Source organism: Seriola lalandi, unplaced genomic scaffold (genome assembly GCF_002814215.2).
Source record: "Seriola lalandi dorsalis isolate HSWRI2012SDOR001 ecotype SW California unplaced genomic scaffold, Sedor1 jcf7180002054169, whole genome shotgun sequence".
Lineage (NCBI taxonomy): Eukaryota > Metazoa > Chordata > Actinopteri > Carangiformes > Carangidae > Seriola > Seriola lalandi.
Window position 1 is genome coordinate 596,658 of NW_019524722.1, and position 13,548 is coordinate 610,205.

The 13,548-nt window shown below is 39.6% G+C and overlaps 2 protein-coding genes across 3 annotated transcripts; one reads left to right on the forward strand and one right to left on the reverse strand.

Moving 5' to 3' along the window:
• Window positions 1-1,514: 1,514 nt before the first annotated feature.
• On the reverse strand, window positions 1,515-6,788 carry mon1a (MON1 secretory trafficking family member A). Its single transcript, XM_023403676.2, has 5 exons — window positions 6,656-6,788; window positions 4,369-4,752; window positions 3,487-4,252; window positions 3,121-3,268; window positions 1,515-2,143 (listed from the first exon to the last, which is right to left on the reverse strand). Exons 1-5 carry the CDS (start codon window positions 6,777-6,779, stop codon window positions 2,003-2,005), a joined length of 1,563 nt encoding a protein of 520 aa, XP_023259444.1. The 5' UTR covers window positions 6,780-6,788; the 3' UTR covers window positions 1,515-2,002.
• On the forward strand, window positions 6,753-13,537 carry traip (TRAF-interacting protein). 2 transcript variants are annotated; one of them, XM_087173318.1, is made up of 16 exons: window positions 6,753-6,835; window positions 9,298-9,415; window positions 9,499-9,556; window positions 9,669-9,755; window positions 9,925-9,964; window positions 10,049-10,176; window positions 10,272-10,366; window positions 10,708-10,821; window positions 10,963-11,050; window positions 11,144-11,233; window positions 11,318-11,406; window positions 11,512-11,667; window positions 11,799-11,844; window positions 11,927-12,031; window positions 12,119-12,169; window positions 12,842-13,537. In XM_087173318.1, the coding sequence occupies exons 2-16, from the start codon at window positions 9,318-9,320 to the stop codon at window positions 12,947-12,949; spliced, it is 1,353 nt and encodes a 450-aa protein (XP_087029444.1). In that variant the 5' UTR covers window positions 6,753-6,835; window positions 9,298-9,317; the 3' UTR covers window positions 12,950-13,537. The 2 variants fall into 2 exon arrangements, with proteins under 2 accessions (XP_087029444.1, XP_023259438.1); XM_023403670.2 differs by lacking the exon at window positions 6,753-6,835 and adding an exon at window positions 8,898-9,038.
• The last annotated feature ends 11 nt before the right edge of the window (window positions 13,538-13,548 follow it).

Sequence of the window (13,548 nt, forward strand, 5' to 3'; positions counted from 1 at the left end):
AGGAAGTTTGTGAATTTACAGCTGATTAATGTCTATATTGCTCGTTGTTTTCTTTTTTGGCAGACAATTGAAACTTACCATCTGTACAGTAGGTAGTGTTCCAGGTAGTGTTTGCACTATTTTTATCATGCGAGTGTACAGTGAACGAATTGTTTAGGCAACAGACCCGCATGTGAAGCTACTGGTGTCTCCACAAATATGATGGTAGGCTACTCATGAATTACACTGAAAAGAAACAACCTTTAAATAGATTTTACAGTTACAACCAAAATATTTTAAATCAGACAACAATCCCGTTTATTGAATTTCCATATATGAAATCTATGTACATATAAAATAAAAAAAAACATGTATGTAAAAATTATATATGAAACTATTAGAACTTTGGAAAAATTTCATATATTGACATATGTCTAGCCCACACAAATATGTATTTTTATGTATTATGCTTATAGATATATATTATGTAAATATATATATCCATCCCAGACCCTGTCAGTACATGTTGATATTATGTAAAGTAGGGTCCAAAGGTCTGAGACCACTGTCCCAGAATGGGAAGATATTCAAATTAATAAGAAATTAATGATTAAAACAGAATTTTATATATTGATTATATATGTTGTTTCAATAAACTTGCATATATGAATTAAAATATATATCAACATAACATAACATTAACATATATGGTCACATGTTATACCATAAGTCATCATAAATATATTTTATATATATATATATATATATATATATATATATATATATACGTAGACCATTATTATAATTGCAACAATATTTTACTATGGGTATTTCATATATATTCTAAACTTATATCTTAATAAATCCAGAGGATGTACATGTGATAATAATATATAACCCCTTATACGTGACATATATGGCACCATCACTCTTGATATAGGAATTTATGTCATATATTACATTTCTGTAGGGGATAAAAGTCAATAATAAATACTGACTCTGACTAATGTTAGAATCAAGCATGATACAGAGTCTTTTTTATTACTAATCATTTATTTATATAGTGGCCATCTCATTTTCTGAGTTGCACAATGATCATTAGTTAAGGCATGATTCGTGGAGGCAGATGTGGCAACGTTAGATTCCTTAAGCAAAGCCCATGAGACATAATGAACTGTATTGACTATACACAGGTATAAAAAACAAATGATACAACACTTTTCTTGGTATTAGTTTGCATATTATGGTAAATGGAATATCTAAGGAAAGTGCTAATGGACACTAGTACATGAATAGACTTCCATGATACTGACATGAACAATACATGTTGACACAAAAATTGACAGCAGTAAACATGTTATATAAACTCATGATCACATTTCTTAGAGTGCCGTTTGCATAAAGAAAGTGCATAGAAGTAAAATGACGATGGTTTGTGCAGTTCTTGGTCATCATGTAAAGTGAAAACACAACAGGAGTGTTAGCCATGTTTTGACATATGTCTTATAATAATACATTGTACTGCAAGTTTCCAGTTTTAAATTAAAATTTTATTCTTGATTTTTAAGAGTTTTTTAAAGAGTTGATAGCATAAAAAAAAGACACAGCATTTTTCTTAATCTGAGAGGCATAATAAGTAAATACAGTAAAACAATTATTTATGAAACAACCTCAGCAGCAAACAGACACCACAAGTTTTTGTGTTATGTTTGTGTATTGGTGCTGATGCTGCTTCCATCTGTTGCTGTTATCCAAATCATTTTTTTTTTTTTTTTTTTAATCTAGCCAGCTAAAATACAGCTTTAATTTACCATCATTGCACAATCTACTTCATCACAAATCTGTGAATTAGATCAGAGGAACCCATTAGCAAGAAATGCATAGCTTTGACAATCATACAGTATGTGGACACTGAACTGACGACTGCTTCATCCACAGAAGCTGGTACAGCACCGGGCCGGGCGGCGTTCAGTTCAGGGATAACTCTTTTTGTTCCAGGAGGTCGGTCAGCCAGCAGCGAGGCTCAGTATGTGAGAGGACTCAGGATGAAGAGACGATCCTCCTCCTTCCTGATCCACTTCAGCAGTTTGTTGACAGCAGAGACCGCCAAGGCCTTGGTCGCCAGCGGACTGAAGCAGAGGTAGAGCTCGAAGCCGCTTGTCACCTGCAAGAGAGATGGGAGAGCGAGACGAGTGGCATCATGAGGCACGTCAAAGTCATACTGCAGTATTTTGCTTTGGCTCAGTTTCAGTGTGCAAAAGAGCCAAACTGCTTCAAGCTTACCTTTAAACACAAAATGTTATCTTTGCATGCAAATCACTCAATGTCACATGTTTGGACCTCAGAAAACGGCCACCTCTTAAGTTTCAATGCTTAACACTAAGCGTTAACCCACGTTCACTGAATCAATGCAGCATGTTTTGTATATATTTCTCCTTACTATAACAACATTAACCTCGTGCGTAATATTGCAACATGAATGCAAATCCTTTCACCATCACTGCTGAAGAACAAGGGATGAAAAAAAGGGGGAAATGCAGTTTCCTTCCTTTTGATTATAGTCAAAATGCTGCAGAATACTGAGGTGGGTGTGGTTTCATATTTTACGCTCTCCGGCATAACAGGATCGCTTTACAAGATTTTAGATTAATAAACAAACAAGAGGTTGAAATATCTACTGTCTGAAGTCTTGAATAAAAAACACTTTATACAGTAAAGTACAGTCAAATTCACTTTCATCTGTTCACATGAAGGATTTCATTATAAAAAAAACATAATTCTTATTCTACATCATTGCAAATGCTGATTTCTACATAAAATATATATCATAATTATAATAAAATATATATATATATAAATATATATTGTATAATATTGACAACCTGACGACCGTACACAGTTTGGATGGGAAGTGATTTCTTTTTGACAGCTTTTATTGATTATGGCCATTTTATTTCAACGTGTATCAATGATTAAAAATTCAGTGATGAAGATGGTGAGATGCTCTGATAAACATTGTACTTCCTGATCTCGTGTCATGTGCCATGTGAGTTTTGAAAAAAGTGAGATTCTATTATGAAAAATGAGAAATTGTTAAATACTTTAAAAGACTACAAAAGCATCACATCTCGTATCGCTTACCCACGCCAGCAGGTTTTCAGTTTCACCACAGCGGTAGAAGGAACGGAGAGGTCTGGTTGGATGGTGCAAGCAGCTGTGAAGGTCCTGGTACAGACCCATCAGCCTCTCCTGCTCCTCGTCAGACTGGTACACCGCAGGAAACTCTGGACTGGAGGGAGAGAAAAAAGAGCATCTTGTTCAACACCTGAAGATTTGCACTGTGAAAGACTCAAACAGAAGCCAGAAGTTAAAGAAAATAATGTCAATGTGTGTTTGTGTGGTCATTCTTATTGCCACTGTTGGTTTATTTCTTGATGTAAAAAGACTATTAAATAAATTCCAACACTAGTGTAACTGTTAAAATCTTTCAGCAGACATCCCACTCACCTGGTGTACAACCCCGAGCTCTTTGATTTGTACAGGAAGTGCCTGAGCTCTGGGATGCCGACCTGCGCCACAGAGTAACTGGGACATTTAAGCGCCTCTTTCAGAGCCTGGTAGGCACTGCGCTTACTCAGCCTCTCCAGGAACCGTTTCTTGCAGTCGGACATGTTAAAAAAGTCCTCTCTGTCTGTTGAGACCAGGATGAGGCAGAGCTCGGACGCAGGCTCCAGGTAAGAAATGTGAGCGTGGAAAAATCCCGCAGTGTTAAACTTTGGCAGGCAGATCGGCGTCCAGCCTTCACCCTCTCGGAAGGACGAAGAGGAGCCGACGAGGTTGAAGACTAGGTGCAAGTCTATGTGGTGCAGGAACTGGTCCTTTTTTCTCACCAGGGTAACAAGCCGGTCCCCCGCCAGCAGGATGGAGAACACCAGGTTTTTGGCTTTAGCGGCCTGCAGGCTTGATGAGACCACATCCCTGGAGGAGCTGGCCAGAGGCAGGCAGGTGACAGCGCTGAGGAGCAGGCCGGGGTCTCGGTCCAGCCGATGCAGCAGGTTGTCGGTGAGATACTCGGAGCCAGCCAGAAGGCGGCGCAGGTCGTAGTTCTGCTTGTGTTGGAAGATGTGGTTGAGCTGAGTGAGCGTGAGCAAGCTGACGATCTGGTAGTAGATGTACTGCAGCTCCCGCAGCAGCTCCTTGTCTGACTGACAGGTCCGAGACACGCCCACCAGGACCAAAGGGCTCTTAGTGAGGAAAACCACTTTACAGCCATCTGATGCAAAACATATTCACAGAGGTTACATGGATTCAACAGATTTCATCAAATGTACTTTTGACCCATATATTTTTACTTAGGAAACCAATGTCAGATTCAAAGTATATTCTGACCTGCATGGATGGAGCGGATGATGTTCTTCTCGGCTTCTACGAAGGACACGAGGGCCATCATCACCCCCATGGTGCTGGACAGAGCCTCCTCTGTGCCATAGCGGGTGTAGATTGGCTTTCCAGCCTCGCTCAGCACAAACACATGTTTTCTGTGGCTCCTCCACGCCTCGCTGGACACATCCTCCTCCTTAGACCTGGTCTCCGATGAAATGCTGTTGCGTTGCTCCTCTATGGTTTTCTCGCCCACCAGAACCTTGAGCTCGTCTGTACACTCTCCTTCTGACTTGTCCAGTTCAGCGTCCCTCTGAGCCACTTCTTCAGTCTCCGCAGTCAGATCCTCAAAAGACTGTGCATGGACGAACATGGCACTCTTCTGACCGGCACCTGCATTAATGATGGTCAGATGGTTTGTCAGTATGATGCATGGATGTGTAAGGAATGAATAAGTAAGTTCATAAAACAATAACAACCTGTTGGAGGCAGTTTTTTTTTTTTTTTTTTGAATCTGTTGGCATAGCAACATTCAGGACAGTCTCAGAGAGAGAGTCAAACAAAAGCTCAGGGAAGCTTGTAAAAGTAAAAAATTGCGCGTGAAAACGAGTCTGTTTTTAAGTGCGATGTCTTCTTCACACTTGTCAACAACAAACTTCAACAAGCAACACAAATGTAAACTTTGTAAACAATATTTTTCCTTTCACAAGAGAAAAGACTTGTGTGAACACCATCTGGTTGGTTTGGCAAATGCACATCTGGTAAATCACCCCGCCTCCACTGAGATCCCCACTCATACACTTCCCTGAGCTTTTCAGTGGGAACCATCCCATGCAGTGGGTGACACAGTCTGGAACTGATTTGGATTCTTGTATTGACTGTCAGCCATGTTTGATTTGGTCTGGTAATTTTATTCTAATTTCATTCCATTAGGAGCAGTCACAAATTAACAACCTCTGGTCACAGCTTATTTAATTTAAAGAGAGAAAGTAGGAGAAGAATAGCACAAGTGTGGTAATGAGTCAGTCAGATAACACTGCAAAAACATCCTGTTTATCTCTGGACTGGAAAGAGCAAATCCGGACAAAGTTACATCATTTCTCCAGTCAGAGTTGGATTTGTTAAAGCTGGATGAGACAGATATAAGCTGCTGCAGGCGTGCAGCAGATGTCTGTATTATTATAGTTCATGTGAGAGAATATGGCAGCGTTTCCTTCCTATGCTGTGTGGTGTGGCAAGATATTCCTAATGCGTTAAGTTTTTTAATCACGTAAACTTAGATTAATACTATTATTACAGTCTAGTCTATTAAATGAATGTTCTCTGTCAATTCATAAAGTCCAAGTTTGGCAGCAACAACAAAATGGCTTTTTGAGTGACATGGAGAATACAGAAGGCACATTATTGTGATCAAATTATTGTGAACACTTCTTTAGACAGACAGGATGTGCGTATTCATACCATCTCTCACGCGCTCTCTCACTCACACACACACACTAAATGGAGAACTTCTTAATTCAAAAACAGCTTCTTCACAAAATAAAAACAAGTCATTCTGGTTATTGTACCCATGTGTTGCTTAGCAACTACTGGACCACAGGATGTCTACTTGTGGAACACTTTTCACCTATGAGGGAAGTTACAGAATAGTTTTACTCTGGTGCCTTAAACCTGCTCTTGTCATGGTACAATTATGAATCCATTGAAGTTCTATATTATTTCAGGCATTGGCCACTGCAAAGATTTTTTGTTTCTATTTTTTTTTTTTTAGATGGTTGATCCAAGCTGCAATCTAAGAACATACATTTTGCTGTGTAGTGCCATCAGATGCAAAATGAGGAAGTAACAGAAAGTTCAGTTCTGTATCAATGACACTTTGCAGAAGGATTCGTGACAGTGGCTCTTATCCATGGACTGATGCATGATCAGCTCACATGGACAATGTTTGACTCGTGTACTGTAAACGTTATCCCTGTGTACTGTAAGCATGTTTGATGTTTTTTAATTTAGTCCCATGAGGGATGGGCCACAAAATAGAATGACACTTAAATTAAATTACATTAATTCATTCACCCACTTATCTAAAGCTGTAAATGTCCACACGGACCTACAGTCTTAGAAATATGAGAAGGAACAAATGCTAAGCTGTTAATTACTGGGATTTACTTGGTACCAGAACTATAGGGGGAATCTGCCTGGAATTGAGAGCTCACATACAACACAATTTTAGTACATTTGTGCTTTGGAAAGTTACACTAACTATCTGCAGATAGTGCTGAGTGTGGACCAGCCTCACCTGGTTCAGTTCCTTCCACCAGACCTGGTGTGGGGCTGTCTGCCCTTTCGGAGCGAAGGCGGTCCACAGGAGCCAGAGTGCCATTCTCCCATGACACAGCCGCCCTTTGGGCTTCTCCGTCCATCACTGCTACTGAGGGCAGGGACACACACCTGAGAGGACGGACATACAGACAGAGAGGTATGGGGCCAAAGGTTAACAGCTTCATGACTGACGCTAGGATTAAAGATCACGCTGGTTGGGATGTACTATTACTGTGGCATGACCACCATTATTCAGATTTTATGGTCTGACTTTAACCCCTTTTATTTTCAGACAAGCTTCAGGGCTAATGCCGTCTCTCAGTCTTGTTGCTACATGCAGTGACTGTTGTGAAAGTAAATCAGAAAACAAAATAAGAGCCTCCTGAGAGTGTTACATTTCTCTTCCATGCCTATCTCCTCCATTTTTAAAAAATAAAATCGTATCTCCTTTCTTTTTCCACACCCCCCAGTCTCAGAGACACGTCTGACATCTATGCAGAACTTCAAAGGCTACTTTCATTGCTAACTTTAGCAGACAATTAACAGCATCTGAAGCTAGTTATGTCTGCATTAACCGCCTTCATCCTGACACAGAGCTCTCCTTAAATTATTTCAAGATGATTACCTTTCATTTCCGGAGTTGTCTCATTGTGCTCCACAACTCGATTGTCACAGTTACTGCAGCTAGCTAACTAGCAGAGACAAGACAGGAGTACTTCTTCTTGCTAGTCAACACAATGCTGCATTCATGACACGTCGGGAAGTTGGAAAATACAGGCTCCGACTAGGAAAAAAAAATATTTGAACTCAAGAACAGGATTGATTTTTTGCTCAGATGCTCGTGCAGAAATTCAGGTCCCCAATTTATCTGACTTGACGTAATAAGAACTACAACTGACTGGTGGGACAGTTATATTACAAATGCTAATTAATTACACTTAACAAGTCATTTACTATAGTATGTAATATATATGTACATTCTTAACAAATTATCGAAGTTAAGTTTTTTCAAAGGCCGTTGTAATAATTGATATTAGCCCACTAGTCTACTCGAGCTTCATGATATTAACATGATTGGCTATTGTTATTGCGGACATCTATTGTTGACCCAGTTGGTCATGTGAACGCCAGGTTTCCGAACTCGGACGTTCCCACTCAGAAGTTTTCTGAGTTTACCATCGTAGTGAACGCAGCATTATGCCCTGTTCGGCTGCGGAAGTAGGAACTGGGATATGAAGTTCTCTTCCAGAAAACAGCTTTAGAGTGTTTAACAGAGTAGGAAAAAGTTTAGACTGAAATAAAATTAAATTTGAGAGTTAATTTTTATATATTGTTGCATGTTACAGTATGTACTTTGTGCATTCTTCTTCATCAAACCACAAAACTGGTTCCAAGATAAGTAAATTAAAGATACCATACAGGAATTACTTAAGAAGGCTTAAATTAATCACTGAGGATCAACGGACACTCAGGGACACTGATGGTCTGAAAATGAAAATGCTCTTAATTAATTATGTAAATTATTGTAAAACATTTAATATCTGTAAAACTTTTCTTTAACACATCCTTTCAGAGTGAGTGTGCATGAGTGAGATATGTAGGAATGGAAATTACATTCTAACTCCACTGAATAACAAAGTACTGAGTTAGCTTTGTACAGATACGTGGTCTGCATTTATTCCATTTGCAGTCATGTATTTCACAGTAGGCAGGATAAAGTTAATGAGATAGAAACTGTACAAACTGAAAAAATTAGTGGATTCATTAGCCAAAATAGGCTCTGAAGCATGATGGAGAGCATGGACATGTCACTCAGTAAATCTGAAGCAAAAGGAATAATCAAAAGAAACATCATAAAAGACTGGCAGCACAGTTGGCATACAGGATGACACCTTTAAGCAGTGCACCCAGAGGTGGGCAGAGTGAGGACACCTTAAGGGAGCAGCAAAGAGGAGAGCATCTTAACAAGGCTGAGAGTAGGGCACACTTAATAAAAGAGGTTAAGAGGATAGATAACTTTGATCCACAGTGATTAGTTTTAATTAAAATTCTTTGTTTCCCTTTTGAAAAACATGTCGCATCAAAATCCCTTAAAGTGTAATTTTTAAAATAAAGTATTTTTAAAAAGTGTTTATAATTACAAACCTGTCAAGCGGTATCGTGGTTACACTTGAACGCAGCGTCAGGGGCGGGGCTTGTGTTTGAACGTACAGCCGGGAAACAAGTTAGCGAGTTTATTTTAGCTAGCGAGGTTATGTCCCAGAGTATCACATTAACTAGGTCAAAATGAAACATTACAGATATCAGGGATGTTTCACTGTATGACAAAGGACTGCGCATTAACTTAACGTCTTGGTTTGGTAAGTATGACCAGAGTAGAGGTCCAGGTATGGCAACTGCCGATAAGGCTAATGTTAGCATTACATTTAGCTAACCAGCATAGCTGAATGTTACGGGCCACTACCGTGTTATTTACCGTTAAAGTAACAGCTGTAGCCAAGCACGTTTATGTAACGTAACAAACACAAACACACACACATGTATGATAAGATAGCGTAGAACAGTGTTTATGCGGTAAGTAGGTAGTTTATTTAATACGAGTTTCTGTATTCGTTACAGGTGATCCTTGGGACATTAAGATGCCTATCCGTGCATACTGTACAATTTGCTCCGATTTCTTCGATCACTCGAAAGATGTTGCTGCCATCCACTGCGGACACACTTTCCACTATGAATGGTAACCTAATATAGAAAGTCAAGACTTCATAAACACAAACATTTCTGACACGTTTTGTAACCATTCCCCTTCTCTGCTCTCAGTCTTCTCCAGTGGTTTCAGACGGCCCCCACAAAAACCTGTCCACAGTGTAGGAAACAGGTACAGTAACTTACTTTTCCAAACATCACCAAACTTCCTCTAGCCCAGACTGAACCTACTTGTCATGTAGTGGAAAGACATGGACCTAAGTACTGTTGTGCTCTGTGTGTAGGTCAGCACCAGACACATCATCTGCAAGCTGTACTTTGACATTGGTGGAGAGGAGGAGGAGGCCACAGTAGACCCGGAAAGCTTGCAGGTACCAAATTTACAACACCTACACAATATATCACTGCCTGTTTTCAGCTTTTTAGTGCAAAATTGTTTAAGAAAAAGTGCCCAAGACAGAGATAGTCCTTCTTGCCATTACATCATCTGGACTTGGTGTCATAGTGTTTTTTCTCTGGCTGTGTTTCTCACTTCCCTAGAATGAGCTTGATCGAATGAAGGTGCTTTTAAGCTCCAAAGGTAAGAAACTATGTTGAACTATGATGGTGCTTGATTGTTGAAATTAGGCAGCATTAGTTAAATATCCACCTGCTCAATTTGTAGAGCGAGACTGGCGGGACAAACAGAAAGTCGTGGACAGTTTGAGGGAGACTGTCGACAAGCAAAAGAGAGACCTGGACAGCGTGCGGAAAGAGATTATGGAAAAGGAGATGCTCTGCTCTGCTCTCAGGGTTTGCTGACTGTCCTTCATCACATAAACCCATTGTCTATAAAGACTCATACTTTCTCTGTAATTATTCATTTTTAAAGTCTTTGATCCTCACAGAAACAGATGACATACTTGGAGACACAACAGAATGATGTTCATGCTGCCAAGGAGGAGGCCCGGAGACTCAGGATCAAAATGAAAACTTTTGAAAGGTATCTGCAGTCACATAAATATATTTAGGTCTCTAGGGCCACATTTTAATAATCACAACATTGACTATGCTGCAAGTGTCAAAAGTGTTTTAGATGGTCTTAAATACCTCTATTGTAAAGTATGATAGTATTTTTGGATATGCCTATGAGCTTAATTTAAGTTGAATTTGGAGTGGGGAGTGGTTTGGAAAAAAAATTACTATTAGTAATTTGGATACACAAGCAAGGACAGAATTTGTAATTTCTCTCAGCCAGCAAGATCTGCATAGAACCGTGTCTTTTTTCATTGTAAGAGAAAGTCATACTCATACTGTGTACTGACACTGCTGGTTTGTCCCCAGCCTGGACGTGTTGTTACAGGGTCAGAGAGCAGAGGTGGAGTCCATGATCACAGATATGGGTGTCAGTCAGGCGGCAGTGGAGCAGCTCTCCATTTACTGCATCTCTCTAAAAAAGTAAGGAGCCCAATTTCTGTTGATGGCGTGACTAAGCGACAGCTCATTTTCTCACTCCATCATTTCGAGTTTCAGTCCTAATGAATGCAGTTTCCCTGTCATCAATGACTCTACATTCATCTTCTCCCCTCCTTCTTTCAGGGAGTATGATAATCTAAAAGGAAGCCTGAAGTCTACGAATGACATGTGCGAGAAGCTGAAGAGAGAAGTGCTCTCCTCAAACAACAAGGTAGTGACTAATCTGCATCCGGTGGAATGAGTAATGAATAGGAAAACTCTAGATTTCTAAAGTTTTTGTGTGTCGTGTGTATGTCATTTGTAGTTACAAAAAGCCTCAGTGGAGGTGAATCAGACCAAAGAGGACATGAAGTCTCTGCAGAATGATCTGGCCAATGCTGACAAAGAAATCTCTGTAAGCACATCCACCGAATTTCCTTCATATTTTATAATAATAGAAATCATTTGTTATAATGCCTACATGCACATCTTTCAACAGAGTCTGAAGAAGAAAGTGGAGTTCCTTCAGAAGACTCTGAGCACGCCGACACGGACAAATGAAACCCTCAGCCGGCTCGTGTTCGAAAGGTGTGTGTCACCAAGCCATTGGACTGAAATCTCCTCACACAATAGATTTTCATGAAAATATAAGCCGTGCGATTTACTGATGACGTTTATCTTCTCACTTGTCAGCCCGGCCCCATTGGAGCTGAAGCAGCCTCGCCTCCACCAGCCTGCAGATAGCCAGGACATTGACCTAAATATGACCTATGACATCACTACACCGGATGATGTCGCCAAGAGACCGACCCAGGTCCCATCCAAGAAGATGCGTGTTGACCCTCCGGCGTAAGTTTTATGTCATTCGTGTGTGCAAAGCTTAGGTTGGTGACATGTGAGGCACTTGTTAATAACATACTGTGTCTTTTATATTGTGTGGTTGTATAGTACATTTGTATGTAAAAATCTTTGTTTTTCAGAACATCCATGTCCAAACACAATGTGAAGAGTTCATCTTTATCCAAGGTAGGGTTTTGAAAGTCACTAACGGTCAATTTCTAAATCTGGTGTGTGTATCATTAAATATATATTTTTTTTTATACCTCAGGCTCAAGATGAGGATGGATCCATGGATTCATTTATGAGGAACTCCCTTCTCTTCAGAAAGAAGACTTTTGGTAGCATGTTGGACCCTCAGAGGAAGCCTGGAGCTGTATGTACTGCACAAGCATCTGCTGCATGTTTTATTATACCAGTTGTCCTTCAGTGGTGTGATGAAAGAAAATGTTACTCGTTTCAGGTGAGAACTGGTTATGATGGATTAGGAGGACGGACTAAATTCTTCCAACCTGTATCCTTTTTTCTGCGATGTGGAATATTTATGTTTCTTTATTTTAAGTAATTTTATCTTTGATAATAGTTTTTTAATGGGGTAGTGTTTAATACCCATCTGTACTAAATTAGGACATACTTTTAGTAGAATATTAAAAAGTGTTGTACATAAGCCTGAGGACGTTCAAACCTATCATTCAGCACAATTTAAAGCTGCACTAAGAATGAGCATCTTTGACTGTATTGTTTTGGTTTTTGGCTCTCAACTGGGCTCTTATCTTATCTCATTTTTAGAAGCTTTAGAAGAACAGCCACAGGTAACAACTAGCTGGTGAACCTGTTGGTAAATGTAGCAGCTAAAGTCAAATATTCTCTCTGGAGTTGGTGAAGGTCAAAATGGGGTTTAAAGATAAGTGAATAGTGGATTTAGAGTATGTTTATCAGGTAGCAAGAAACATAGTTTAAAATGAATGTTTATGTTGCTCTGTCCCATAACAGCTCCATAAATTGATATGTCAATATTGTGACAAAACTTGTCACAAAAATAATGCAGCTTTAAACAAAAATGCATTGGATATTAGTTTTAGACATTTTTAGGTGCCAGAGGATAGTAATGGAAACAGTGAAAGACAGAAGTGAAAATAACATCAGTGTAAACTTGACTGCATCATTCCATAACCAAGCACTCCAGTCTCCTTTATCGGAGATTCGCCCCCTGATGAAAGCAAAAAGGAAGAAGGTGACCAGACCTCCACCCAAGATTGCAACTCGCCTCACTCTGGACAGCTTCCTCGAGTGAAGTTCAACCTCTCCTGCCCCCAGAAGAGGAGTCAGAGGTCAGGATGCTGCATGTGAAGTGACATGTTGGTGCTACTGCGGCACAGAGAACCAGCCTGGCAGCGGTTCTGCCACTCGGCACCAAACAGGACTTTTTGATAGAACTTCATTTAGAAGCAGTAACTGACTAAACACCTGACAACTGATGCTGAGCTTGGCGTTGGAGCTTTGGTGACATCCACAAACCTGCTGCACATTTTAACATTGTGTGTGTTTTTTTTTGTTGTTTGTGTGTGTTGATGTGAATTTGTATGTGGAGACTGTGTCTCACCCAGCATTTGCTTTGGAGCCTTTTCTTATAGTTTTTATGTGGGTGTCTTATCCACTTATTTGCAGACCCTTCAAATGACACTGCTCTGTATTATGTCCTTCATTGTCACAGATGCATTTATTTTCTATTCTTGGAAAAATAATCAGTTATTTTTCGCACATATTTAAAACCGGTCTTCATGAACACCAACATGTAGATAAGATGTAGATATTTTTAGTTTTAATGGTCCTGCCAGATGTAAAACCAACTCAAATAATAAACAATATTTTCTTTTATTAAGGTTTGTGTGG

Coding starts and splice junctions, on each gene's coding strand:
- mon1a (XM_023403676.2), bottom strand. CDS start 6,779: ATGGACGGAGAAGCCCAAAGGGCGGCTGTGTCATGGGAGAATGGCACT. Junction 4,753..6,655: donor GGTGGAAGGAACTGAACCAG/GTGAGGCTGGTC, acceptor TCATTAATGCAG/GTGCCGGTCAGAAGAGTGCC. Junction 3,269..3,486: donor AGCTCGGGGTTGTACACCAG/GTGAGTGGGATG, acceptor CTCTCCCTCCAG/TCCAGAGTTTCCTGCGGTGT.
- traip (XM_087173318.1), top strand. CDS start 9,318: ATGCCTATCCGTGCATACTGTACAATTTGCTCCGATTTCTTCGATCAC. Junction 9,416..9,498: donor CACACTTTCCACTATGAATG/GTAACCTAATAT, acceptor CTCTGCTCTCAG/TCTTCTCCAGTGGTTTCAGA. Junction 10,367..10,707: donor AAAATGAAAACTTTTGAAAG/GTATCTGCAGTC, acceptor GTTTGTCCCCAG/CCTGGACGTGTTGTTACAGG.